The sequence below is a fragment of the Mesoplodon densirostris genome, chromosome 1 (genome assembly GCF_025265405.1).
Source record: "Mesoplodon densirostris isolate mMesDen1 chromosome 1, mMesDen1 primary haplotype, whole genome shotgun sequence".
Taxonomy (NCBI): Eukaryota; Metazoa; Chordata; class Mammalia; order Artiodactyla; family Ziphiidae; genus Mesoplodon; species Mesoplodon densirostris.
Genome location: NC_082661.1, coordinates 167235240 through 167261034, shown reverse-complemented (window position 1 = coordinate 167261034; position 25795 = coordinate 167235240). Strand labels below are relative to the sequence as shown.

The 25795-nt window shown below is 53.7% G+C and overlaps 1 protein-coding gene across 2 annotated transcripts; it reads left to right on the top strand.

Moving 5' to 3' along the window:
- The first annotated feature begins 4202 nt into the window (after positions 1-4202).
- On the top strand, positions 4203-25594 carry CDHR1 (cadherin related family member 1). Of its 2 annotated transcripts, XM_060111391.1 has the most exons (17): positions 4203-4351; positions 4878-4973; positions 5736-5881; positions 6675-6725; positions 7889-7978; positions 9235-9321; positions 10671-10787; positions 11890-12033; positions 13826-13904; positions 15170-15270; positions 17842-18045; positions 18554-18706; positions 20319-20483; positions 20883-20950; positions 21468-21696; positions 22350-22607; positions 23271-25594. In XM_060111391.1, the coding sequence occupies exons 1-17, from the start codon at positions 4297-4299 to the stop codon at positions 23817-23819; spliced, it is 2592 nt and encodes an 863-aa protein (XP_059967374.1). In that variant the 5' UTR covers positions 4203-4296; the 3' UTR covers positions 23820-25594. The 2 variants fall into 2 exon arrangements, with proteins under 2 accessions (XP_059967374.1, XP_059967367.1); XM_060111384.1 differs by lacking the exon at positions 4203-4351 and having other exon boundaries at positions 4549-4973.
- Positions 25595-25795: the final 201 nt, after the last annotated feature.

Here is a 25795-nt window from a genome sequence, read left to right as displayed (position 1 = left end):
CTGGGGGAGACACCAAAGCAGACAGATTACAGCACTAAATTCTTTTAAGGGCCCTGTCAAGGTCCCAAGTAAGGACCAGTTCTGTCTGGGGACAGAAGCATACTACTCTCTGGAGGAGAAGACATCCTTGGGAATATCCCCTACCCAGGCTCAGCCATCTGGCAGGCTGAGATAGCAAAGGAGACTGCTATAGGGTGAAAATAGGCAACGCCAGGACTGGAGCTTCTGCCCACCTGTGTGAATGCCACAGTGACCAAGAGCCAGCATTAAGACACAGGAATCCCAGCAAGTGGGTACTAGTTCCAGCTAGATGGAGACTGGGGGAATAGGTGGCAGCCCCAGATTCCTGCAGCGTCTCTCAGTTAGGGGAACAAGTCGGGCCTGTAGACAGATAAGAGGAAGAATGCCATCCCCATGTCAAAGGACACTGAGGCAGCCACCTTATACCTGGCCTGGACACAGCAAGGGGACAGAGAGTGGCCACATTTCAGAGTAGATAACGTCCAGGACTCCTCAGCCCCACAGAGCCCACAGCTGTAGGGAAGGACTCCCAAATTCCAGCCAGGTGGGTATATCTGACCCAGACCTGTAGAGGACAGTCCTCAGGACCTCACCTGGGTTGGGATAGGTGGGACTTCACAGTCGTGTCCAGAGAAGGTACATCCCCTGACTCTATGCCTTCATGCTCAGTACCAAATCCCATCCTGGACCATGGCTTCCCTGTCATGAGCAGTCATTTTGTTGGAACTTGGCAACTGAACAGAACAGCTCAGGATGCCAAGTTCCAGGGCAGACATTAGTCTGCCAGACGGGTCTCATCCCAGACAGCTGGGGCAGTAGCAGGGTGCTGGAGACCAGCCCTTTCCCCCTCCTAGATCAGAGTCACTAGGAACATGAGCCTGAAAGCAGGCCTCTGCTGCTCAGCAATAGAAAGAGCTGAGAGAGCTCCTTGCCCAACCCCCCCTAGTGCGGGTACACACACGTGACCTGGGCACGCGTGTTTAAATGAGGAGATGTGAGCGATCCGCTGGCTGTGCACGCATGTGTGCACAAATGGGTCTGCAAATGGGACTAGAACTCGCGTGTTTTCGGGCAGCTGTGTGAATGTGCGTGCATGTATGTGGGCAAGGCACTGTGGGTTAGCACGCTCAGATCAGATATGATCAAAGAGGTCACAAGAGCCTGGGGTGACATGCTGGCACATGGGGCTAGAACACACATGCATGTCCAGTCTGGCAGCTGGCACTCGAATTCCCACTTACTCACAGCAGGACCAGCTGTTTTACATCTACCTGAGGAAGAGCTGTCGGAACTTGACCTAGAGATGACCTGATTTGGTATTTCACAGCAGGTGCCATGTTGAGGAGGCCCAGGGGAGAGGGAGCTTGTCACCATGCAGGGGTGATGGGCCTGTGGAGGATAAGGTGACAGGTGTGCCCGAGACTGCCCAGGGTCTTTTAGTGAGGGCCAAGCCCCATGTCTCATGGCAGGTGGGACTTTCCTTCCCAGCTATGAGAAACTGAGCCTTCCAGGCAGTTCCCAGACCCCGAGCACCACAAGGTCAAGATCAGGGTCCATGGTGAGAACCTCCATAAAGAGTTGATGTTTTCCTAGGTTCTCAGATGCTTTGTTTGAGGACAGGGGCCGGTCTAGAGTGACTAACTCATTCCTGTTTAAGTCAAACATTAATGGTTTTAGCATTGAAAGTCCTGTACCCCGGAAATCCCCTCAGTCCCAGGCAAACCAGGCCGCTAGTCACTATAGCAGATCTGAACCTGTACAATTGAAGGGGCACAGAAGAATATAAACTACAAATACAAAATTAGGGCTCTGGAAGGATGTGTGAGCAAGGGGCTCAGGAGCTGAAGCTTCAGTAGCTTCACAGTCATCTTCCTCTGCCATGGAAAGAGTTTCAACTATTTTTACAGCCAGGCCAAACTGGGTGTGAATCTACTCTTTCTCTCACTGGCTGTGTGAGCCTGGGCAAGTGACTTACCCTTTCTGTGCTTTAACTTCTTCCTTTCAAAAGCAGGGACAATCACACCACACACACACACACACACACACACACGCACACGCACACACATGCACACACACGGCATGTGGGGTACTCCTTCTCTATCCCTCTCCAGTACAAGTCTGTTGACTGAGTGAACTGAGGAGAAAGAAGTCAAAAGCACCACAACCACTGGTGAGGAGATGGGCAGATGGGACACAGGGAGAGCTGGCTTTTCTCAGCACATTGACACTTGCCCCAGGAAACCCTGTCTGTGCCTCCAGCTCACTGGGTGATCTACAGAGAGCCGCAGTTTCCTCATCTCTGTGTAGAACATAGGGAATGCTTGCCCTAGCTTTGTCCCAGCATTTTGTAACACGAAAGATGCAGGAATGTCTGTGCAAGTTAAAGTGCATCTTTCCAGCAGACTCACAGATACGGAGAACAAACTAGTGGTTACCAGTGGTGGTGGGGGAGAGGGGCAATGTAGGGGTAGGGAATTAAGAAGTACGAACTATTAAGTATAAAATAAGCTACAAGGTTATATTGTACAAGACAGGGAAAGTAGCTAATATTTTATAATAACTATAAATGGAGTATAACCTCTAAACATTTTGAATCACTATATTGTACACCTGTAACTTATGTAATATTGTATATCAACTATACTTCAATAAATAAAATAAAAATAACTGTTATACCTTTTCAAAAAATAAATAAAGTGCACCTTTTCAGTGAAAGGGCCAAGCCCGAGGGGATTCAACATGAAGGGTTTTGGTTAATTGGACCTGAAAATTGCCAAACACTCTGGGACTGCTCGTTCATCTTCTCCTTGGCCTGAATCCCTAACTCTTGCTAACAGTAGATGGAGGGAGACTGGCCCGGGGCATGGGGGATGCTGTACTCCTGTGAACACCCTTGGGGAGGAAATGTTGGGACCCCAGCCTCTCTGGGGAGCACACAAAGGGGTCTTCTCTGTCTGTGGCCACACCCTCCCAAGGGTATCCTTGAGAGTGACCAAGCTCGGGCCTGAAGTGTCTGCCCTGTACACCCTGTGAATATAAGGAGAACAGGCTGATTCTTCAACCAGATGCTGGTGTCTGAGCAAGAAAGTGAAGGTCCAGCCCAGGGAAACTTATCAGCAACCAGGAAGGCTCCTGAGCTTAAGTGTTTCTCCCAGCTGTCAGCACCCAGGGCCCCCATAGCAGCGCCTTGCTTGCCTAAACGTCTTCCAGGGATGGGAAGCTCATCCTTCCTGGGACAGTCCATACCTGTGTTGGCCAGCTCTGTTAGCAAGTCTGTCCCATGATGGGGCTTGAATCTGCTTTCAAACAGTTTGCTCTTCCTTGCAAGGCTTGTGTGGGTCTGCTGCTTCTCCATGGTCACAACTGGGCACTGCAGATGGGGAGGGAGACTAGCCTGCTGCCTGGCAATCTCTGCCTTCCACCTTACTGGAGACTTGATGGCCCTCTCTGCTGCCCAGCACACACGTGGACCCCCACTAGTGACCAGACTAGTAATCGGACCCTCTGGGAGAGCTAGCCTGGCCTGGGGGGTCAGGACAGGAATGGGTTGGGATCTCAGAGAGGTGGTCCTGATAATCCCTCACCATCTGCCCCTTTCCCAACCGCAAATCTCACCCCCAAAGCCTTCAGGGACACATCCCTGGAATCGATTTGGATTTTTAAGGCCATGCCCTTCCCAAAGCCCACCCACCCCCTTTCTGCCCCGCTCTCATTTCTCCTAGAGACTAGTGGGAGGGATCCTTCTGCGCTGAGGTTGGGCCCTTTCCCTGCCGCTGTTTTACAGTCAGGCTCAAAGAGAGTGGCAAACTCCCTGACAGTCACAGAGGAAGTTCATAAGAAGGGAAAACTCCAGTGGAGCCCAGCCCTACCAGGATTTGCAGACCTGGAAAAAGTCCCAGTTTTCCAGTGCCCTGCGGCCCTGGGGTCTCCTTGGCTCCTGCGCTCCAGACCTGGGGGCAGAGGTCGCGGTAGCACAGAGGAATGCCCTCCCGCCCCCAACCCCGCCCGCTGCTGGGAGCGGGTCCCCTCAGCTCTGCACCCACTAATTGGTCTCGTTCCGCTGAGGGCGGGAGCGCTCCAGCGGCGCCGATCCGAGCCGTGTCATCCGCTTAGCGCCCTCCGCACCAGTCAGCGCTCCCGCCCACGCCCGCCTCCCGCCGCCGCCCCCCCCACCCCCCCACCCCCGGCTCTGCACTCGTCGCGGGCCCAGGGCATGCTCCGTGCTCCGGCGCCCGGCCTCGGCTGCGGGGAGCAACAAGACCCGCCCGCGGAGACATGGGGCGCGGCCTGCGGGCCGTCCTGGCCCTGGGGCTGCTGTTCCTCCGCCTGGGTGAGTGGCCGCAGGCCCCGCGGGCCCCGGTAGGGACGAGGGGTGGGTGCCGGCGCCAGCCGGGTGGACCCAGGGACAGTTCTGGACCGTTCACTTCCAGAGTGGGGCTCGGGATGGGGGACGGGGACAGGGACTGGGGAGGGGGGATTCTCGCTGCTCTCCGCTTCTTCAGAAGCACAGTCGGAGGTCTGGCAGCTGCCCCGAGGGCTGTGGGAGGGTGTTCCCACTCCCCGTGTGACCTTGGCCAGGGCACTGCCCCTCTCTGGGCGAGGTTTCCTAGTCTGCCCATTGATGGGGCTGAGACTGGCCGCTGCCTGAGTTCCAAACGCCCAGATGGTGCGTGTCCCTGGCAAGCCGAGCCCAGCGGGAGCCCACGGGAGGAGGTGGCCGAGGGCCCCGGTGGGCGCGCTGGGCTCTGGGAGGGGAGCTCTCACCTGCCCGCGGGTGGGCCAGACGCGCGACCACGCCGATGCGGAGCTGTCCCAGCGCGTGCCCAGGTGTCCTCTGTTCTGTATTCTCTTCCTAGCCCAGGCCAACTTCGCCCCCTACTTTTTCGACAACGGGGTGGGCAGCACCAACGGAAACATGGCCCTCTTCAGCCTCCCGGAGGACACTCCTGTGGGTGAGTACGCCTGGCGTCTGCCCCGCATAGGTCTCCCGGAGGGGCGGCCCACGTTCCCCTGGACATAGAGACCGAACCGGTGACTCCGGGGACATCTGTTTGCTCTCTGAATTCCCCAGGGCAGTTGCAGGAAAGGAGGGCACGGCGGCCGTGGACACCTAAGATGGGCCAGTCCTGGAGACCCAACCGCTGAGCCCAGAGACAGGGCCGGCCCCAGGGGCAGGCGGCAGTCCTCAGCGCCGGGGCCTTTACCCACTTCGTGACCTTGAGCAAAGTACTAATGTGCCAGAGCCCCAGGGCTCTAGGCTTTAAAATGGGCCCAGAACAATGAACTCAGTGGCATCTGCAGGGAGAGGAGCAGGAGAAGGAGGGAGGTTCACACTTCCTCTCCATCACCTGGTCTGGGAACCCTGAGCAAAAGGACCACTGCCGTGTAAAGGAAGCACCTGCTCAGAATTCCCTGAATAATCCAAGCATGGGGAACAGTGCTGCACGTGGGTCACCCGTCCACCTTAAGGATCCTCCCTTTTCCCTCATCCCCCATCCCCAGTCTTGGTTCCTGGGACAGGAGTCATTTCCAGGCAGAGACCCTAGAGTTAGACCCAGCAGCCCTGAAGCCCTCTGTAATCTGTATTCTAGATTACAGTCTGTAAAGTGGCAGATACTAACAGCTAACTGATAGTCGTGAAGAATAAAGAAAAAGAGTAGGAAGCAGCCAGCTGGGATGGGGCCAGCAGTGAGTGCTCAACTGTCTCTTTCCAGGCTCTCATGTGTACACCCTGAATGGAACAGACCCCGAGGGAGACCCCGTCTCCTACCACATCAGCTTTGACCCCAGCGCTAGAAGTGTCTTTTCGGTTGACCCCAATTTTGGAAACATAACCCTGATTGAAGAGCTGGACAGAGAGGTATGGGGGCCTGCGAGGAACGTTGCCTGCCAGGCATGCAGACAGACCTCTGTGGGTGGGAAGGTGCCCTAGAGAGCATCCTTGGATGCAGATCAGGGCTGGAAAGACTGGTTTAGAAAGCGGGTCTGAGTTTGGTAAAACTCCTCCCCTCTGTGCCCTCTGAACCTGCGGGTGACAGGGCATGGGCTATGTTTCCCTTGTGAGATCCCACACCAGGCTGGTGGACCAGGTACCTGGACCTCAGCCGTGGGGTGCTGCCAGCTCTGATCCAATGGCAGACTCCACCAGTGCAGAGAAAGGAAAGGGTGGGTCCCAGAGACAGCTGTGGGGACACAGCAGAGGAGGTGCAACTGTTCTCCCCTCCCTGTCACCCTATGGGACCTGGGGACCTCGACACCCACCACCTCAAGGGGAGAGCTTGAGACACCACAGACCTGGACCTCTGAGGAACTGTAGAATATGGAGAGTTGAGGGAGAGATAAGGGGCAAAAAAATGAAAATTTTTAAATGGATTAAAAACCTCTTCCTGGGTCTTCCAGCACACTAGTTAGCATCTCTCCTCATTCTAACAGGGGTGCATTTTCTGTTGGCACCTCAACCCTCTGGGTTTATGAGAACCCCTGATGGGCCAAGCCCCAAAATAAGGTCTCAAGCATGGCCAGAGGCAGCTTTCAGCCACTCGGCCCTGCTCCAGGGCTCCCTTGAAATGCCCAGGCCACCTCTGATGCCCCCAGCCTCCAGGGGTCCCTGTGGCGCCTCAGACTCCTGGACACTTTGTCCTTGTGCTTCACAGAGGGAGGATGAGATTGAAGCCATTATCAGCATTTCCGACGGCCTGAATCTGGTGAGTACACACTCCAGCCAGCCCCTGGCAGCACGCAGGGCAGGGCTCCCAGCAAACCCAAGCTGAGGTCCAGCAAGATCTGCCCCAACATGCTCATAGGAGAGAGGGGAAGGAAGGGAGAGAGAGGGAAGAAAGCAAGACCTGTCAGCTGCACTTCTGACGGAGCACACCCACATTCCTCAAGCAGTATCTCCTCAAACCCACTTGCCCATCCGTCTCCTCCCACCTGGCTCTTGGCTCCGCCCCATCACCCAAGCTGAACACCTGGGCACCCGACCCCTCCTTCCCCACAGCTGCCACTTTCGCCCAGCCCTCATCACTGCTTCCCGGATAATCCTGGGGGCTCCCCTCCCTTCAAGGCTCCCTGACCTCAATCCACATCTGGAGCCATCACTGTGCAGCACAGACCTGGCCACAGATCCCAGCTCAGAAAGCGCTAGCAGCTGGCCCCCACTGCCCTCAGGGTGGAATCCAAGCTTCAGACTGCCATTCAGAGCACCATCAGACTCACCCGCCTTCTCTCCCACATTCACCCTACCAGCCGTGTAGCCCTAAATCTGCTTATGCGCTCTGAACCCACGTATCTGCTTCACTCTGCCTTTGCCCGTGTTGCTGCTTCTTCCTGACACACCTTCCTCCTCTTTCCCTCTCACCTGACAAAGTGCTGCAGACCTTACTTCTCACACCTCTGTGAGGCCTCCCTGCTGTCATTCACCGCAGGCTGGGTCAGATGCCTCTCCTCTGGGCCTCTGGATGTAGCCACCTAAACTGGTGCCTTTGCCTAGGCTGGGGCGCACGGTGCCCTCAGAGTCATGTGGTGCAGGCCCCAGCCCTCAGCGGCCAGCCTGCTGTGGTTGTGGCCCTGAATGATATCACGACTGTTCTTTCATATGTTGCTATTTGCCCACCACTCCACCCTGCAAAATTCACACCATCAGACTGTGTCTTCTGTCTCCAGCCTGGAACACAGTGCTTGGCACCGAGTAGTTCCTTAACAGTATGTGCTGCATGAATGAATAAAAGAGGGAAGGAAGGAGGGAGGGAGGGGAAGGGAGGGGGAAGGAGGGGGCAGAGACATACACCTAGGGTGTTAGAGGCCATTGTCCCTTTATCACCCAGAAGGTCTCAATGCTCCAACACCTGTCCCCTTTGCCCCTTCTCAGGTGGTGGAAAAAGTCACTATCCTGGTGACTGATGCCAATGACGAGGCACCCAGGTTCATCCAGGAGCCCTACATTGTCCAGGTTCCCGAGGTGAGCAAGGGGCCACCAGACAGGGTCAATGCACTCCTGCCCCAGGCCTCTGGGCTGCCCTGTGACCTGGCCAAGGGGACCGGGCATTGGAGTGAAGAGCCCTCTCCGTCACTCACTACCCTCTGGAGACTCCTCCCCTCTGTGTCCTCCCGCCAGCCCCTCACATTCTTATTCCAAAGGAATGTTCATTGACCATTTTCCATTAGAATTATAATGCACTTTCTTTTGTTGGGGGGGGCACCCTCGCCCCCTGCAGTGAAAATGCCGAGTCCTAACCACTGGACCATCAGGGAATTCCCTACAATGTACTCGTATTGTGAAAATGTGAATTATACAGAAAAGTAGGGAAAAGAAGTTTCAGAAACCACCCTTAATCTCTCCAGCTTGAGACAACATTGTTAAATTTGGGGGTATTTCCTCCTCATCATTTTCATGATCATAGGTTCTTGCTTTCTCTTTGTTTTACATAGTTGTGACTAAACTAAACATATGTTTTCTGTCTTCTATTTTTCACTGAATTTATAACATAAGAATTTTCCTCAGTAATTGTAAAGTTGCGGTAACTAAGATTTTAATAGCTTTCCTTGAGCGCATATTCCAGCATTTACTGAACTGTTCCTTTATGTTTGGATATTAAAGATACTTTCAATTTTTGCCGTCATAAGAAACATCAAACAACAAACTCTGAGCATAAAAGTTCCTTTCTCTAATTGGAATGATTTGAAATTGCTGGGTCAAAGCATGGGTGCCTGTGAGGTGTTGCCAGATTGATTTTCCAGAATGGCACCTGTTTGCCTTTCCCCTAGGATGTGAGAAAGGGTTTGTCTCCTGGTTCCTGGCCGACACTGGCGATTCTGGGAGTTTTAAATGTCTGCTAATTCAGTAGGAGAAAGATATTTGCACTGGCTCTAAACTGCACGTGTGTGATCCCTGGTGATACTGAATATGTCTGTGTTTGTTAACTGTTTACAGTCATTTCATATTTAAAGCCTTTGTCTATTTGGAGCTGTTCTCAGGGGGAGGATGTCTGTTTGTTCCTCCTTTCCTCTGCCCTTTCCTGACCCCGCTCTGCTTCCAGTGTGTCTCCTCCATCAAGGCCCCTCCTCCTATTGGATGCTCCCTGGGTCAATCACCACCTTTCACTTCTTTTTCACCCCTCACTTCCCTGACTCCACCTTTCCGTGCCCCCAGACCCCAGTTCCCCGAGCATCTGTCACTACCCCTGGGACTGACCTTCTGTGGCTGTGACCCCTCAGGACACACCTGCTGGGAGCAGTATTGCCAAGGTCCGTGCAGTGGACAGGGACACAGGTTCTGGAGGGAGTGTCACCTACTTCCTGAAGGTAAGGTGGGACACACAGGAAATAAACAGAGGCCTGGGCTAGCGGGGACACCTGGACAGCCCCCATCTCCATCACTAAAGCCCTTAGGTCAGTGCCTCAGCTATTCCCAAAGATTGTCAGAGATGGTGCATCCCACACAAAGAGGTCTCAGTAAATGCAGGCGTGGGATGAATAGGTGGGGACCTAAGACTGGCCTGAGAGGAAGCCATCTTCCCCTGACTGGCCCATCCTGGCTCCCTCTGAGCTGACCTGCCTCCCTCTCCCCAGATCTCAGGACCCTCAGCTCTTCCCCCACCAACCCCTCCCCCAGAAGATGGCCTGGGAACTTTGCACGCACACAAAGTAAAAGAAACTTTTCTGAGCCTAGAATTGTCAATAGTAAAAAAGGCAGAAGGGGCAACTCTCAGAATGAGCAGAGCTGTGCCACCTCCACCCTACCCTTGTCCATCCATCCCACCCTGTCAAAGGCAGAGACCCCTCCCCACACCTCCCGCCTCTCCCTGGACTCCTCCGGAACCCACTGCCCTCCTTCCCATGGCTGCTGTTTCCGTAGCATCTTCTCTGCTCTCCACAGTTAATCACCTGCTCTCACCATTTTCAAGGCAGTATAGCTCAGTGGCTAGAGACACAGGTTCTGGAGAAAGCCCCTGGGCTCCACGGGTTCTGGAAAGATTCCACCACTTCCCACGCATGGGGCTTCAATCCTTGTATGACTTTCCCAGCTCAGTTTCCTCATGCGTAAAATGGGCAAGTTGAAAGCACATCCTCATTGGTTAGCTGTGAGGATTAAATATGTGTCAAGCTCCAACACCACCTCCTGACACACAGTGACCCCTCTTCAGATTGAGGATTGTCTCCTGTCCCCACCTGACCGCCCCAACCCCCTACCCAGATGCTGCTGACTGACCCACAGTCACTTAATGGAGGGGATGGAAGATCCTGAAGGCTCTGTCACTATGGCTTTCAGCCCTCACCTCCTCTAGGTTAGTCACCTCCTCTAGGTTAGAGCACTCTGATGACATTTCTGCCTGCTGGACACTCCAGGCCAGAGCTTAGCCCAGAGCTGGGCCCCGTTGTTTTCTAGCTGAGCCGAGAAAAGAGCTGAGGACCTGCTGGAAGGGAACGTCTTTGTTGGACTGAGGGAGAGGGAGGGGAAGCCCAGAGCCTTAGGAAGCGGGGCCCTGGGGGCCGGGAAGATTGAGTGCCCTGAAGTGTGCACCTCAGCCCTGAGACCAGAGTTCATGTGATGTAGGAAGGACGGTGAAGACCCCCTTTCAGGAAGCAGAGCAGGTGATCCTGGGGCCACCTGGGTCCCTCCCTAAGGCCCAGCCTGCCCCTCGCTCTTACAGAATCCACACTCCACCAAGTTTTCCGTGGACCGCCACAGTGGTGTCCTGCGCCTCCAGGCTGGGGCCACCCTGGACTACGAGAAGGCCCAGGCCCACTTCATTGCTGTGGTTGCCAAGGTAATAGAGAGGGAGGAAAGGCAGCATCTGGACTCTCCTCAGCCTCCGTCAGGGGAAGCTGCCCTTGGATTGGAGCAGCTAGGTTCTACAATTGGGGGGCAGTTCGGGGCAGAAGATATGATGGAGGAGGGGTGGGGGGTGCAGCTGCTCGGAATCTCTATTTCATGGAGCCTGCCCAGACATGGACATATTCTCCAGGGAGGCTGGTGTTTCTGAGCCAGAGAGGGCATATTCCCTCCTGGGAGAGGGCGTATGCCGCCTCAGGACTGACAGGCCTGGGTCTCCTCTGTAGGCCCAGGTGGCCGTGCCTGGAGGCTCATGGCCCTCACATCCACACAACGTGGCCTCTGGGCACCTCTGTTTCTCTGCCCAGGCTTGCTCACCCTCCTCTTCCTCTATGTGTGACCAGTTACCCTCTCTGAGCCTCAGTTTTCTCATCTGCCCACCCCCAGACTTAACTAAATTCCTCATACTTCTAAAGCGTGTGACATGGGAGCTGCAACTCAGCAGGTGCTCAGCCAAAGCAGCTGCTCTTTCCCGAGGGCAGGAAACCCCAGCCGTCCCTCTAAGCCCCCCATTTTCTTTTCCAGAAAGGCCCCTGCTGGTCACATATGGCTACAGGGCATCCCCCTCAGTCTGCACCAGGAGGTTCCTGCCAGCCCTGCCTGCCAGCCACTCCATGAGGGCTGGCTTGGTGGGCGCACAGCTCCATTATATACGCTCAGGCGCGGGTCCACATCATGCTCTTAGCAGGTCCTCAGGAGTGTGTGAGGCTTGGCTCCTGGCTGGGAGAGGGGATTTGGCTCTGACCCTCCTCCTCTGCTACTGATCAGACATGATTTCCCTGGAGAGAAAGAAACCTAACCCTCTTTCCAAAGGAATGCCTGTGAGCGCCTACTGCATACCAGGCACTGATTGAAGACTTTCTTGCATCATCTCATTTAATTTTCCTATCACCCATATGAGGGCAAAATTATCTCCAGGTGACACAGAAGCAAACAGAAATCAGGGAGGGCAGCCAGTAAGTGACAGGAGCCGGATTCCGTGGGAGTCTGCTCAACTCCAGAGCCCAACCTCTCTTCCCTCTCCGACCCTTCCCCAGGATGGCGGAGGGAGGCTGCGAGGGGCCAGCGTGGTGCTCTCGGCCACCACCACGGTCACAGTCAATGTGGAGGACGTGCAGGACATGGCCCCTGTCTTCGTGGACACGCCCTACTACGGCTATGTGTACGAGGACACCCTTCCGGTGGGTGGCTGTGCCCCTCAACCTAGTGTCACCTCCAGACACCTCCTGCCCTGTCCTTTGCGCCGCCCGAGGATCCCCCTGCTGGATGGCTGGGCTCGACCCGGGCTCGCGCGCCTCAGCTCACGTGGAGGCCGGCTCTGGACCCCTCACTCAGGCCACAAACAGGTCGTTTTGCATGGGGAAGTAGGCCCGGGAAGAAGCAGCGGCTCGTGTGTGGAGCACCTACCGGGTGACCAGGCTATGCCAGGTGTTTCTTCACTCACTCAAGCTTACTCCAGCCCAGCTGCACACGTCAGCCCTTCAAGAGGGCTGAGAAGAGGCTGGGAAGAGAGCTGATGATTTGGTTTAGGTGGCCTTTTCCTCCACCTCGTACAGGAGGTGAGGTGCCTTTCGCTTCCCTCCCTCCAAGCCTGTAGCCTGGGGCCCCCCAAACCGGTAGTTCTCCCACAGTTTGCTGCCGAATCACCACAACCCTTGTCGGACATCACACGCGGGCCCAGCTGGAAGGCTGGCCTCAGCTTCCTCCCACTTCAGCGCAGTTTCCGGCCCTCCTTCCTGCCCCGCCACCCCCGTGTTTTGTGTTTTGACCTCTCAGGTTCCAGTCCCGGGCCTGGCATCCAGGGGCGGGCCTCCCCTCCACCCGGGAGCCCGCACCATCCTCTACTCAGCCCAGCTCTCTCACCACTGCACCCTTTTCCTTCTGCCGGACACGTGCCCATGGGCCTAACGCCTCCTGCCCTTCTCGGCTCAGCCCAGGCACTGCTTTCGCCGACATCTTTGGTTGATGTCTGCTCCTACGCCCGGCACGCCCCTCCACGGGCACGCCCCTCCTTGGGGTGAGCCCATGTGTTTATATGCCCCCCCCGCCACACCTCCCATGGCCACGGCTCAAGAACTCTCCGTGGAATGGAATTGCATTCTCAATTCTCACTTCCCCGGATTCTGATTATTCCCAACTTTATACAACAATGAAAACACTTACTGAGCACCACTCACGTGCTGGGCCCAAGCTAAAACCTCGCCTTTTCAGATGCTGGCAGCCGAGTGGTGCAGGAGGGCACAGAGTGAGGGAGAGAGAGAGGCCGGGCTGCTCCCATGGGGGCCGCAGGTCAGAGCAGGGCGAGGCCCAGGCGGTCCTGCTGAGGAACTAAGGGGGAAGGAGGTGCCGGGACGGGGGGAGAGGACAGTCAGGAAGCTGCCATGAGGATGGATAGGTCTCCGGGGAGACGGGCCTGAGTAGGGAGACCAGGAGGGGGCGGCAGGGCAGGATCGAGCAGGGCTTATCAGGTCGGGCAACTTCCCAAAACCTTCGAACGGCCCCCCCAGGGCCACAGGATAAAATCCTGGTTCCTGGACTTTGCACTGGACCCCCTCTGCCTGGGCCCTCTCCCACCTCTCCTTTCAGGCACCTCTGAAGGCCAAAGGTGGATGAGGCAACAGGGGTGAGGCTGGAGGGTGGGCAGTAGAGGCAAGGCCTGAGAGTGGTGTATGGGGAAAGAGGCAGTGTAAGAGGTGTGAGCATGTGGCCCATGCAGGAGGCCTGTGTGCCCGGGGGGCAGCCCACGTGCCAAGCCATGTGGGGGGCAAGCAGCGGGGCTCAGGCGTTCCCTCCAGCCCTGGAAGGCCAGGGGCCACGAGCTCCCAGTAGAGCGGGGATAGGGTCACGCAGAGACCTGGCTCTTGAGTGGGGCGGCACCTCCCCTCACCTCCCCACTGTGGGGCAGCGTGTGGGGGAAGGGAGAGCCCCAGCATCCCCCATCGGCCTCAGGCAGCTGCTCCTGTTCCCCCCAAGGGCTCAGAGGTCCTGACGGTCGTCGCCATGGATGGAGATCGCGGCAAACCCAACCGTGTTCTCTACAGCCTCGTGAACGGTGAGTCTGGGGCTCACTGCTGGGCTGCAGCTACAACTCACTGGGTAACCAGAGTGAGATCCAACCTCTCCGGGTCCCGGTTTCCTCACCTATAGGCCAGAAGCCCAAGATGCATGGAGAAGAGTGGCTGGGTCCCTGCAGGAGGCGGCACGTCTCCTTGGGCGTCTGCTCTGGTCCCTGCTTCTCATTATGTCCAGCAACAGGGAGAGACGCATTGGGAAGGGAGGGGCTGGGGGGTGGATACTGAGAGCGGCACAGGTGGTGCCAATTCATGTTCCCACACGCTCCTGGGCATACCTCGTTAATGGGAAGGGGTGGCAAGATTTCTTATACTCTTTAACTTGCCATGTGTTTTTCTCATTCTTTTAAATGTTTTGGCCTAGAGCATAGAGTTGAATGCAGTGAATTAAATGCAATGATGATTTTGCGTGTCCCTAGTACTAGCCCTGTACATGGTGAGAAAACTGAGGCTCAGAGAAGCTAAATTATCCCAAGTTCCCATTGGGTTTGAACCTAAGTCTGCCGGCTCTTTCCACAGCTGGGCAGCAGCTGAGCAGGAGAAGCCAGCCCTGGGGAGGGCTCTTCAGCCCTCAGTAGCTGGTCCCCTCCAGGGGACCACCACACCTCGTATCTGGTCCCAGACATGCACACATCTCTATGCTCTCACTCAGACACCATCACCTCCTCTGACCCTGTCCCTGGGTCTGACATGCCTGGTACACGCTCCCCTTCCAGCAGCTCACACACGTGCAGATGTGCCCACTTTCACACACAGGCAGGTCTGCCCAGGCATGCAGACCTCTGACTGCCTTCCCTCCCCTCCACCACTGCAATCCTTCAAACACCTACCAAGTGCCCACACCACACCATCTCCTCTCCTGTCTTCTTGCATCTCCCTCTACTCCTCCTCCTCCAGTCTTTTTCTTTCTTCCCTCCATTTTTCTCTCCTTCTCTCCACCCGCCATCTCCCTTCCTCTATACCTCTTTATTTCTCCTTTCTCTTTCTAACACACATACACAGACACACGAAGCAAAATACTAGAGCACCTGGGAGCCAGAAAGTAGTGAGTTTGAGTCCCAGTTCTGCACTCACTGTGTAACCTTAGATAAGTTACTTAGCCCCTCTGAGACTCAGTTTCCTCATTGGCAAGACACAGATGATAACAGGGGAGACTTGAATGAGATACGTCTGAGGAACGTATGGCACCCTACGCCACCGTGTGGCCTTGTTCAGAACTGCAGGGCACATCTCTCCTCTGTGACAGGCAGTGATGGAGCCTTTGAAATTAATGAGACGTCTGGAGCTATCTCCATCACCCAGAGCCCTGCCCAGCTCCGGAGAGATGTGTATGAGCTGCATGTCCAGGTACCCTCCCACGAGCTTGGCGTTCCCCACCCTTCGGCCCTGGAAGGTTCCAAAGGTGATGAGACCTGGGCTGCCCCCTTACCCCCCAGGGCTCACAGGATCTAGGGAGGAAGGATCTAGATGTTGCTTCAAGGAACACCTACAAGAGGTAGTACCTGGCGAGGGGAACAGTGATGAGGTAGGAGAAGGAAGGATGGAAGCAGCGATGCCATGAACATGGGTAGGACCCAGCAAGTGGAGACTGGTGTTGGGGAGCACTGGTTAGGGTGGGGCAGGCGGAGGCCTTGCAAAGCTAGGAAAGCCCAGTGAGCCGAGGCCGGAAGTGAGAGCACATGATGTAGCAGGGGCACACTGAGGGGTCAGGTGGGACCGGAGCCAAGAGTCCACAGACAGCACGTAAAGGAGAAACAGTTGAAGCCCAGGTGGTGCCGGAGGAGCAAAGGCCTTGAATACGAGGCATGGGTTTTCCCTGCAACAGGGCCAGCTTTGCGGCCATGCAACCTGTGAGATGACACAGGAACCACAGTTAGAAGGGTCCCATGCTGGGCTTACTGCTCTGCTCTTGCTGTCTTGAAATTCTTAGTAATTTTTTAACAAGGGGCCCCCTATTTTCATTTTTCACTGGGCCTGCAAACTACGTAGCTAGTCCTGCCCAAGAGCAGGGAAGAGCCATGGAAAGGTTTGAGCAGAATTAGAGTCTTGTTAAAAGCTCACTCTGACTGCTCACTAGACCAGTGGGATTCCCAAAATCAGAGAGCTTGGAAAAAAAATTTCCAGGACACACTCCTGAGGATGGGTATTTAGTATGTCTGGGGGAAACCCAGGATTCTGCATGTTTTGAGCTCCCAGGTGATCCTGGCACCAGTCTCAGCCTGGCGTTTGAGAGCACTGGTCCCAACTTGGGTTTGGAGGGAAGTGGATGAGAGGTAGGGAAGCAAAGCCATCAGCCCAGATGCCGAGGGGCCGTGGGGATGAGCGGAGGCGGAACAGTGAAAATGGACAAACGGCAAACTGTGAAGGAGACAGACTCCACAGAACGGGGCTGTGAGGGGTGGGGGAAAGGAAAGGGAGGGATGCATCTAGGGTGGTACCATGCCATCAGGAACACAGGTGAGAAGGCAAGTTGAGTAGGATGGGCATGAGGCATTCTGGTGCCTTGGGGACATTCAAGTTGAAACATCCAAACTTCAGGGTACAGGTTTGGACTTCAGGTCAGACAGCATCAACATACAGGTAGCTGTGAAAGGAGGGGAGGGCATGAGGCCACCCAGAGGAGGGCTGCGGGGAGAGAGGAGCCACCGGCTCAGAAGGCCACTGCGGGAGCACCCCAGGATAAGAGTGAGGAAGAGGGAGGTGCCAGGGAAGGAGAGACCAGAGGTCAAGTCCAACCTGCAAAGTGGAGCCAGTTTAGCCAAGGGGACAGCACACTCGGGAGGGGGAGGGGGAACGGGCAGTGCCACCTGCAGCATGGAAGTCAGTGTGAAGTATCTGAGTTGGGGACGGGCTGAGCATTGAATAGGAGGAAAGGGGCCAGAGGACATAAGCTCCTACCAAAGAAGAGTTAGGAAGCAGCTAGTGTGTGATACAGTAGAGGCCAGGGAGGGTCATTTGAGGATAGGTAAGACCAGACATGCTTATAGGAGAGTGGAAGGAAGCCCTCGCAGGGCCTCATATGGTATTTGCCACCCGTTCCTGAGGTGCTGTGGACTCTTGGTCCTGGCTTTACAGCCTGTATTAGTCATCCACTGCTGCATCGCCACCCCTCCCCTCCCTGCAGCCTCCCCCTGGACAAGTGGACACAAGTGCAGAACATGGTAAAGCTAGGGTTTGAACCCACGTCTGGCTGCAAGGAGAGGGCAGTGTGGTGAGGTGGAGAGAGCACTGCCTAAGGAATCAGACACATCTACCTTCTTCCTAGTCCAGCTGTGTGACCCCAGGTGACTGCCTCACTCCTCTTGCCTCATCTGTAAAACAGGACTAGTAATAGCACTATACTAGTTTCCTATGACTGTTGTAACATATCACCACAAACTTCGTGTCTTAAGACAACACACATTTATATCTTGCAGCTTTTGTGAGTCAGGAGTACAGGGTCAGCTTAGCTGGGTCCTCAGTTTCAAGGTCTCTCATGTAGCTGCCAACAAATTTTCAGCCAGGACTGGGTTCTCATCCGAAGGCCCAACTGGAGAAGGATTAGCTTCCAAGCTCACATGGTTATTGGCAGGATTTAGTACCTCGTGGGCTGTCAGACTAAGAACCTCTGTTCCTCATTGGCTGTTGGCTAGACATCACCATTAGTTCCCAAGAACACAGGCCTCTTCAACACAGCTGTTTGCTTCATCCAAGCCAGCTAAAGAGTCTGCTAGAAGATAGAAGTTAGGACCTAATCTAATCACTAAGTGATATCTCATCACCTCTGCCATATTCTATCAGTTTGAAGCAGGTCACTAGGCCAGGCCACACTGAAAAATAGGAGATTACATAAGGGCATGAATACCAGGAGGCAGGGATCATTGGGGCCATCTTGGAATCAGCCTGCCACACAGCCATAGCCACCTGTCCCCACCCCAGGTGACTGAGGTCAGTTCTGCAGGGACCCCAGCTGCCCAGGCCATGGCCCCTGTCACCATCCGGATCGTGAACCTCAACAACCATCCACCAACATTCTATGGAGAGAGTGGACCCCAGAACAGATTTGAGCTCTCCATGTATGAGCACCCGCCCCAGGGGGAGATCCTGCGGGGCCTCAAGATCACTGTCAATGACTCAGACCAGGTATGTGGTCCTGCCCTCCACTCTGTCTTCCTGCAAACCACATGGGACCAAGCCCCAAAGCTGAGCCTGCATGAGCCTTTCCTGCTGATGTCACAGGGGCCTGGAGAGTCACAAAATGAATGACGCAAGAGTGGGTAACCAAGAGAGAGAGGAGGGAGGGTAGATAATCAAAGACTAGCTGCTTGGCCTAAATATATTCACAATCAATTATAAAGAAAAAGCCAGTCAAATGAAAGCACCTCTGAGTCTGACCCTCCAGACATTGCAGATGTGGCCTGTTGCCTCCTGTGTCCAGCTCAGGGCTAGGCTTTCTGTGTTTGTTTCCTTGCTTAGTCTTCATAGTCTGTTCAACCTTTCTGATTCTTGATCACCTCCCCTATAGAAATAAGTAATAATACTCACCTCCCAGGGTCAAGGGCACGTGAAGGCTCCTTGCATAGCGCGACTATCTAATGAGTTTCTATTCTCATTCATCTTCCCTGTTTCCTTTCTCCAAACCGTTGCCCAGGGAGCCAATGCCAAATTCAACCTGCGGCTGGTGGGACCCGGGGGCATCTTCCGAGTGGTCCCCCAGACGGTCCTGAATGAAGCCCAAGTCACGATCATTGTAGAGAACTCAGCCACCATTGACTTTGAAAAGTTCAAAGTGTTAACCTTCAAGGTAGGTGATGCTTTGCACTACCCTGAATGGGGGGTCACAGAAGCACATAGATTCATTCCTAAGGGGTCCCTTGTCACACTCTGCCCCTCCTGGCCCGACTCCTTTCCTCTCAGTTTCTCTGCCCCTCCTGCTGATTTGAAGAGCAGGTGGAAAGGGAGAAGAAGAATCATGACACAAGAACCTTCTTCTACTGCACACAGCCTCACTGAGCTCCTGCTTCTAAACTACGACTATCCCCAGGAATGCACGGAGTCGGGTCCAAAGAAAAACTACCAATACAATGTGCCATGTGAATAGATTGAGAGAAGAAAACTATTTGATCCTCAGGATAGATGTTTTCTCATACACATTTGACATATGTCATCTATTCTGTTAAAAACTTTAGCAGAAGATGAAAAATATACTCCTTTGTACTTGTAATTATTTTAAATGATAAACATAAATAAATGCATATTATACATAAATATATACTTTATATTGATAAAAAGGAAAAATACTTTGTTGATATTTTTTAAATTGCTTTAATTATTTATGATTATAAATGCACAGACACCGATAGCTAGCATCATGCTTAAAAGTGAAATTCTACACAACATTGTAAATCAACTATACTTCAATCAATCAGTCAATTGATAAAAGTGAAATTCTAAAAGCATTCTATGAAGTCAGGAACAAAACGTGGATAACTGCTCTCACCACTATTCTTTAACACTATTCCTAGAATGACATTCTTCTTGGATAAAGAAAGGAAACAAAAGGTACAAACATTAGAAAGGAAGAGATAAAAATTATCATTATTATTATCATCATTATTTTAGATGATGTGATTGTTTGCTTAGAAAAATCTAAAAGAAATGATCGAAAAACTGTTAGACACAGCAAAGTTGCTAACATGATTGATTGTAAAGTTGATACACAAAACCTAATAGTTTTCCTATGTACAAAAAATAGCAATGAGAATAATGGAAGAAGAGATCACTTTTACAGTAACAACTAATAAATAAAATTTCTAGGAATTACCATAACAAGAAATATGCAGCATCTAAATGACAAAAAAAATGCACAAATTTAACAAAAGGACAAAAAGAAGGCAAGAAATATAAAGACACACCCTGTTTAAAAATGCAAACTCTTATCAGTTAATAAAGAATCACACCACCTCAATTAAGGCTTAACCAGAATGTCCTTAGGGGAGGAGGGAGGGGGCTTGATACAATTATACTGGTTTTTATCTGTAGAAATAAACCTGAATAGTCGGGAAATCCAGGAAAATAGAATATGAGGCAGGAACTTGCTCTAACAGATATTAAAGTATATTATGAAGCAAAATAGTTTTTAAATGGGAGTTTTAAAAAAAGGAATATGCAAATCAATGGAGCAAAAGAAATTGGTCCTGATGCAAATGGCAACCATAAGGAAACGGGCATTGTGGTCAGTGGGGAGGGAAATGATGTGTGCCTTAGAGGTGCCCCCTGCAGGTGGGGGCAGGCATAGCTGGCTGGCAGCTGAGAAAACGGGAGACAAGGCAGGGATGATACTGAGACGGGACATAGCAGGCTCTCTGCAGAGCGACTGCCACCCAGACAAGTCCTCCTTTTCCTTCCTTCCCCAGCTCCTGGCCATCGAAGTGAACACCCCAGAGAAGTTCAGCTCCACAGCGGACATCGTGATCCAGCTCCTGGACACCAATGACAATGTCCCCAAGTTCACCTCCCACTACTACATTGCCAGGATCCCTGAGAATGCCCCAGGGGGCTCCAACGTGTTGGCTGTCACAGTGGGTTGGGGCTGACCCAGGGACTGGGGGTGAAGGGGGCCTTGTGAAGTCAGACAAACTGGGGCTCCAGTTTGAATCGCGAAGCCCACACTCACTGGCTGTGTTCTTAGACAAGCTACCTGCCCTCTCTGAGCCTCAGTTTCTTCTATACAGTGGGAATAACAGCACCTCACAAGACTATAATAAGGACATATAATGAGAAATGTAAGGCCTTCCAGATCTGGTTCCTCCAATACTTGAGATCTCCTGGGGCGAAACTAGGGCTCCAGAGCATGCCTCCAGATCAGTTTCTCCCCAGCTGGGCAAACCCCCCAAATCCTTGTTTTGCCATTGAAAACAAGAGCTGCCAACATGCCCTGGCAAAGGGGCAGGGGCCACTGGGCGCTTTCTCTCTTCCAGGCCGTCGATCCAGACACAGGTCCCTGGGGTGAAGTCAAATACTCCATCTACGGATCCGGGGCAGACCTGTGAGTAGATCCAGAATCCTGGACAGGACCTCAGGCAAGGGATTTGGGAGGCTGAGGGTGGAGAAGGATCTGTGCTAAAGGCAGGAGGAACCTGGGGAGAACAGGACCTGGGTCGGGGAGGCGAGCCTGGGGGCAAGGAATGGAGGGGAGCTGTAGAGAGCCTGAGGTAGAGGTGTGGGGACCCACCAAGTGAGGTGTGTCTGAGAGAAGAAGGGACATCATTATGGCCTGGAGCTGGGGCTCATGGCCTTGGGGGCCAGGCAAGCAGTGCTGGGCTAGGAAGGGGCGGGTCGTGGGAGGAGAGGGAAGGGCTGTGACTCGGGTTAAGTTCTACATTGATAGACTGGTAAGTAGGTGGGTGGTCCTGCGGGATGCCTTGGGGAAGCTGCCTGGTGTATTATCGCCCCTTCCTGTAGGCGGCTCCTAACTGCAGGCACGTGTGTACCTCTGTGAGTGTACACGCGTGTACATCAGTGTGCTTGTGCACACCCTTGCCTGCGCTCTCTGTGCCCCACAGCTTCCTGATCCACCCATCCTCTGGGATCATCTACACCCAGCCCTGGGCCAGCCTGGATGCCGAGGACACTGCCAGGTACAACTTCTATGTGAAGGCGGAGGACATGGAGGGCAGGTACAGCCTAGCCGAGGTGTTCATCACGCTGCTGGATGTCAATGACCACTACCCCCAGTTTGGAAAGAGCGTCCAGGAGAAGACAATGGTGCTGGGGACCCCAGTGAAAATTGAGGTGGGCTTCGAAGGTAGCTGAGCTCTCCTAAAAGTCTTGTTCCTGCAACTGCAAGCGGCACTGTAGCATAAGAATTTCTTTTAAAGTATATTGGATTCCTGAAATAAGCAAGGGTTTTTAAGTACTTTACATACCCTCATCCCCACCTCAACCCGGAAGTAACCTCTGAGAAAGAAGATATTTTTGCCAATTTACACATAAGAAAAATTAAGGCTCAGGCAGGTTGCATGTTTGGTTTGCCAGAGTTCACACAGCTGGTCTGCCTGCCTTCACAGCACTGCTTTCCCCGCTGCACTGCCTTCCTGATACGGAAAAAGCATGAACCCCGGAACCCAACAGACTTGACTCTGGATCCCAGCTCCCCTCCTTCTACCTCTCCATCCTTAGACAAGTCACTCAGCCTCCAGGCTTTTGTTTTTTGACAATGCGGACTGCCTTAGACTTGTTCTGAGAATGAATTGCTACAACACACAGAGAGAGCCAAGCACAGACCCACCCTGGCTCATTCAATTCCTCTCCCAGCTCCATTCACTCACATAGGATTAGGACCATTTCCCTTCAGCCCAGGCAGCTCTATATGACATGTTGTTTTAGCCAGGGTACACAAGTATCACCTTTGAAGCCCAGCTCTGTCTGTCCGTCTCTGTGCACAGGCCACAGACCAGGATGCAGAGGAGCCCAACAACCTGGTGGACTATTCCATCACCCACGCAGAGCCAGCCAACGTGTTCGACATTGATGCACGCACGGGGGAGATCCGGCTCAAGAACTCCATCCGCTCCCTGGATGCCCTGCACAACATCACACCCAGCGGGGACCACACGTGGTCACTAGAGGTGCAGGCCAAGGACCGCGGCTCCCCATCCTTCAGCACCACGGCCTTACTCAAGATTGACATCGTAGACACTGAGGTGGGTACGGAGCCCTGATCTGGGGGGTGGGGGGGGGAGGGCCAGAGGGCCAGCTCAGGCCTCGCTGCAACATGGCCAGAGGCAGAAAGACCACCTTCCTCCAAAGACACCCACCCAATGCTCTCGAAGACCACCTGTGCCATCAAACACACAGGCTTTGAAATCAGGTCGAAATCCTAGTTTCAACACTTTGTAATGGTGTGACTTTGGACTTTGCTAAGCCTCCACTCCCTTTCTGTGAAATGGGACTAATGATGCCTCCTTCACATGGGTGTTGAAAGGCAGAAGTAAAATCATTATGTGTAGTTCTCAGCTCAGGGTCTGGCAGGAAGTCATCACTTAAGAGGTTCCTAATGCACTTGGGCAAACGTGACACACACTCCCCCCAATCAAAGGAAAGCAGTAGCAGCTAATGTAGGCGTTCCTCATCCAGAAGAGGTGCTTGCATCATGCTCTCTCTGTGTGCATTTTTCTGCAGAGGTGCATGCATTGTGTTTTCTCTGTGTGCATTTTTTCTGCAATGAAGCCCATAGTGCTCATCAGATTCTCCAAGGGATGCCTGACCCCAGAAAGCTTAAAAACCATCAAGCTTAAGGGAGCTTACAGCCCCTGCTCTGTCCTCTGGGGATGAGGCAGGAGCAGCCGAATGCATCTTTCTTCCAGATGCTGTCCCGAAACCCCATGGCTGCCTTCCTGATGCAGACCAAAGACAACCCCATGAAGGCCGTGGGTGTGCTGGCCGGCATCATGGCCATTATTGTGGCCATAACCGTCCTCATTTCCACCGCCACCTTCTGGCGCAACAAGAAGTCCAACAAGGTCCTGCCCGTGCGGCGTGTGCTCCGCAAGCGGCCCAGCCCTGCACCCCGCACCGCCGGCATCAAGTGGCTCAGAAGGACCGAGGCCGCTGACAAGTTTGTGCTCAGAGAGGATCCTCCCAATGAGAACTGCAACAACAACAGCCTGGGAAGTGCACCGCCCCCCAAAGCCCCCGCCCCCCCTCCACCACCCAGCATGGCACCCAGCACGGGACCAGCCCACTGGATGGTGCCTACAGTCTCTGGCTCACTCGCCCCTCAGCAACCCCACCCATCACCAAAACCCAAGGCCTTGGCAAAGCACAAGGCTGCGGGAAGACCCGTCCAGTCAGCTCTGGTCTCTGAGCTCAGGCAAAAGTTTGAGAAGAATGTGCATAACAAGGCTTACTTCTAGAACGTGTCCTGTGGTCCCTCTCTCCCAACCCGATTGCCCAGCTGCTTGGGCCATACTCCCCAGCTGTGCCCCTTAGGGTCACCCCTATTTTGTACAATGGTGTAACCCCCATATCCAGGGCTCTGGACAGTGCCTTGGGCAAGGAATTTATTTCTCTGGTTATGGATGCAATTGGCAAATACCTTCCCGTCACCCAGATCCCCGGCACAGCTTCAATGCTCCCTGTTCTGCAGAGGCTGGGAGTTGACGAGGAGCCAGATCTATGTCTTCTACTCACCAACCCCAGAACTCACAGTGTCTCTTGGGTCCTGCTGGGGCCCCAGCTTTCTCAGTCCAGGAGCAGGGCCCTGGCCACATGTGACAAGGTCGACTAGAACCTGGATCCTGAGGTCTTCAGCGAAGAGCAGGAGCAGAAAAAGGAGGTTCAGTGCTGACTAAGGTTGAGGGTCAGCGAACCTCGCAGGCTGTAGGAGACCAAATGCAGCAGGGGAGGGCAAGGATGCACGGAAAACTCACGCTGACTGTGGCCCTGGGCCTAAAAGCCATTGGAAGGTGGAGGATGGTGTCTGGGCAGAGACTGTGGGCCCCTGCTATGTCCACATGGGCTTTCCCTGGTCCCAGAAATAGCTGGAGCCATGCCGGCAGCCCTAGAGATATCCGGAAAAACATCAAGTCGCCTTAGGAGCTGTCCCACTAGAAGTCCTTAAAGAGACAGTGCAGCGCTGAGATCTGGGGAGACTTCCATTTTTATCCAGCTCTTCTGCTCACATGCTATAACCTTGGGAAAGCTGTTTAAACTTCCTGCTCATCCTCTTTCTCATCTGGAAAATGTAGAAAGTGAGTCTCCCTCATTCATGGGTCTGGGGAGAGGATCAGAACAAGTAGTAGCGACAGGGGCTTTAACCAAGTGCAAAGCAGCACAAATGTAAAGTATTTTTCCACAGCCCAGTTCTCTGGGGTGCAGCTCTTCCACAAAGTATTGGGAGCCCCTCAGCTATTCTTCCAAGCACCCCCAGGAGGCACTGTGCTGGGTGAGGGCACTGCCACTGATCCACCGCAGCCCGAGCTGGGTGATGGCATAGCTTCCCTTCCATGTCTCCTCCCTCCCCACCCCCACCCCCCAACTACATCCCCCATGCAGCCCAGGACAGCCATTGTCAGAACCAGAGCTGGTCAGCACATCCAGCCAAGGCTCCGTTTTGCCAAGATGACGAAAATGAGTTCCCTAGAGGAGTGATTGCCAGAGGCCACATAGCAGTTTGGCGGCAGGGACCTGGTTTGAGGGCTCCCGGCCCCTCAGCATGTTTCTCTAGCTGGGGCGCACCTCATCAGCTTGTGACCACGGCCTCCAGCAGAGACAACACGCAGGCCTCTATTAATGCAAAGAAGTTCTGTCTGACTTTAAGGAAATCTGCCAAGAGGAAGTCTAAATGTGTGCCCAGAGAGAGAAACGGAACAATTCTTTGCATTTCACTCCACTCGCTAATAACCTCTCTAGAATATGTCTGTGATTTTATTTAAACAGATTACATGTACATGTGGTTTTCTTGATTTTTGAGTTGGTGTTTGAAGGTGTTACTCAGATGCGCTGGTGTGCAGGCTCTTTGCCAGGGTTTCTGCAGTCCACAACCCAAGCTGTATTAAGGGTTGGTCTCTAACAAGCCAGGAGCCCAGACTGAACAAACAGGTACAGGTTTCAGGACAGGGCTGTGCTGGATCATGTTTGCCCTCCATAGGCAATGCAGCATCCTTACAACTTGCACGCAGTCAACCTCTTTTGTAAATGGTAAATAAAATCTGTTAACCAAAAGCCAAGCTGACCTCTGGCTGCCTGCTTAGCATCAGTGTTAGCTGACTTGTAGAGACCAATTGTCCTGACAGCCAAGCTCAGCCTGCTGCCTGGCTCCTTTGGTGGATCAATCCCCCGACCCCCAGATCCGACTGTGGGGGGCTGCAAAATTTTGTCCAAATTGCCA

What these genes read in the sequence shown, in the direction of transcription:
- CDHR1 (XM_060111384.1), top strand. Translation starts at nt 4,685, where the DNA reads ATGGTGCGTGTCCCTGGCAAGCCGAGCCCAGCGGGAGCCCACGGGAGG. An exon ending in GTGTCACCTACTTCCTGAAG is followed by an intron (nt 9,322 to 10,670) that starts GTAAGGTGGGAC and finishes TCGCTCTTACAG; the next exon opens with AATCCACACTCCACCAAGTT. An exon ending in CCAACGTGTTGGCTGTCACA is followed by an intron (nt 20,484 to 20,882) that starts GTGGGTTGGGGC and finishes TCTCTCTTCCAG; the next exon opens with GCCGTCGATCCAGACACAGG.